Consider the following 1,786-nt stretch of genomic DNA (forward strand, 5'->3'; position numbering starts at 1 on the left):
CATCGGTCATTTTACTCACATTCATCGGTATACATATGTATAGGTCAAAATAACAATTAACCGTAACAATCCTCTACACTACAATATCTACTGTACATTTGAACAAGAACGTGTTGTGTACTACGATATAAAAGTATAATTTTGTTGTTCGAATCAGCATTTTTTTTAATTCCATTACATCTATACTTATATCATTTCAATTTTTGCAAAAAAGATAAATAAATAAATAAATAAAGCATACATACATAAACATAGGTAAAATTATACAAAGTTAATTATGCATATTAATATTCTTTTTCATCAACGTAATAAAGTGTAATTAAGAGTCACAATATTTGTTATGTGTATGTATATCCTCTTATATTTATTTTCCTGTTTTTATATTTATAAATTCATCAGCAGTAAATATCTGTACATTTTTATATAGTTGCCCTAGCTTATAAATCACAATAACTGTATAATAAGTCACATAGTCTACATTTTATGCAGGTACATATTTATCAAATTAAACCCAAGGATCAATGTAAATGTGGTTGTTATGGCCAAAGTAATCATTGAGCGTGTACTCTGATGCTGTATCTTGCTTCTTAAGGGAGTCTCACTTGCAGAGTAAAATGAAGGCCTCTGGAAAATTTGTACAATCTGTAAATGAGATATTTATCAGTCAAAATAATAATAAAGAAATTTATAAATTTTCAAACTAAAAAGTTACCTTTGTTGTCCAACACAGGTCTTAACATACAAGTCATTGTTTTGACACAAATTATGGAAGCTTTGTACAATTGCTCGAGTAGGAAGGCAAAAGTGCATGGCAGCTTTGAGAGCCTGAATGTCAAACCCTTCTAAATGCTCTCTTTGATGAAGACACCAGCATTTGTCAAGAAAAATCAGCGTACATCTTCTCTAACTGCTGCCATAGCACGTCCCATCTCATGCACAGCACTGCATAATATTAATGAGAGCACGTAGTATCCCATCTCATTGTAAGGAATGTCAAATCCTGGAACCGGGTGACGATTAAATTATTTTTATAACTTTCAAGAACACTAATAATAGAATGGTAATAAAAATACAATTAAATTTACCATAAGTTCCAATACTTGTTCTTTCTTTTCATTTGGCGATGCTGAATTGTACAGCCAAATGTTAAGTATCACTTTTAAAATGACTACTATCGATATTGGAAACAGTAGAATTGTTGAGACCATTCCTGCATTGTACCAGAGTGACCAGAATTTTGAACAACTCATGCCCCATCTCATTAATGAGCGATTCAAGGCAGTGGTGAACCATTTTATGCGTATAATAATTGGATTTCCAGACCAAATTTTTTCAACAGAGTCAGATAGGGTAGGTGCATATATGACTGCAATAAATATTTCATATTAAACAAGCAAAATTTATGTCAAAGTAGAAAAATATCCAGCTATACATGTATTATACATACGCTTTACTGATGAATGACTAATCCAACGTTGTTTTTTTCTGGATTCTGGTCTCGCATCAAGTCTCTGTGACACCAGGGATGGCATCAGGTTGCACGTCTAATGAAACTTTGGCAGTCACAACATAATCGATAAACTCTTCTCAGTCATCACCTCAACCGTTGCAAATATGAAATCCATCCTAACCTAACATCTTGATTTTGGAGCTCTGTGTGAAAGGCAGACTGTTCACTCGCCAGTTTTGTTCAAGTGTGCAATAGCTTCTGTACAAGAGAATAAGTACAGCGATGGTCCAGAACATCTGAAGCAATGAGCTCGACTGCTGCAGCACACATTTTACA

The 1,786-nt window shown here is 33.3% G+C and overlaps 1 protein-coding gene across 2 annotated transcripts; it reads right to left on the reverse strand.

The window, feature by feature from the left end:
- Positions 1-300: 300 nt before the first annotated feature.
- Positions 301-1,564, reverse strand: LOC116418286. 2 transcript variants are annotated; one of them, XM_031933335.1, is made up of 4 exons: positions 1,448-1,564; positions 1,086-1,366; positions 713-1,000; positions 301-624 (listed from the first exon to the last, which is right to left on the reverse strand). In XM_031933335.1, the coding sequence occupies exons 1-3, from the start codon at positions 1,530-1,532 to the stop codon at positions 953-955; spliced, it is 414 nt and encodes a 137-aa protein (XP_031789195.1). In that variant the 5' UTR covers positions 1,533-1,564; the 3' UTR covers positions 301-624; positions 713-952. The 2 variants fall into 2 exon arrangements, with proteins under 2 accessions (XP_031789195.1, XP_031789194.1); XM_031933334.1 differs by having other exon boundaries at positions 308-642.
- Between the last annotated feature and the right edge of the window lie 222 nt (positions 1,565-1,786).

This window comes from Nasonia vitripennis, unplaced genomic scaffold (assembly GCF_009193385.2).
Source record: "Nasonia vitripennis strain AsymCx unplaced genomic scaffold, Nvit_psr_1.1 unplaced0148, whole genome shotgun sequence".
Taxonomy (NCBI): Eukaryota; Metazoa; Arthropoda; class Insecta; order Hymenoptera; family Pteromalidae; genus Nasonia; species Nasonia vitripennis.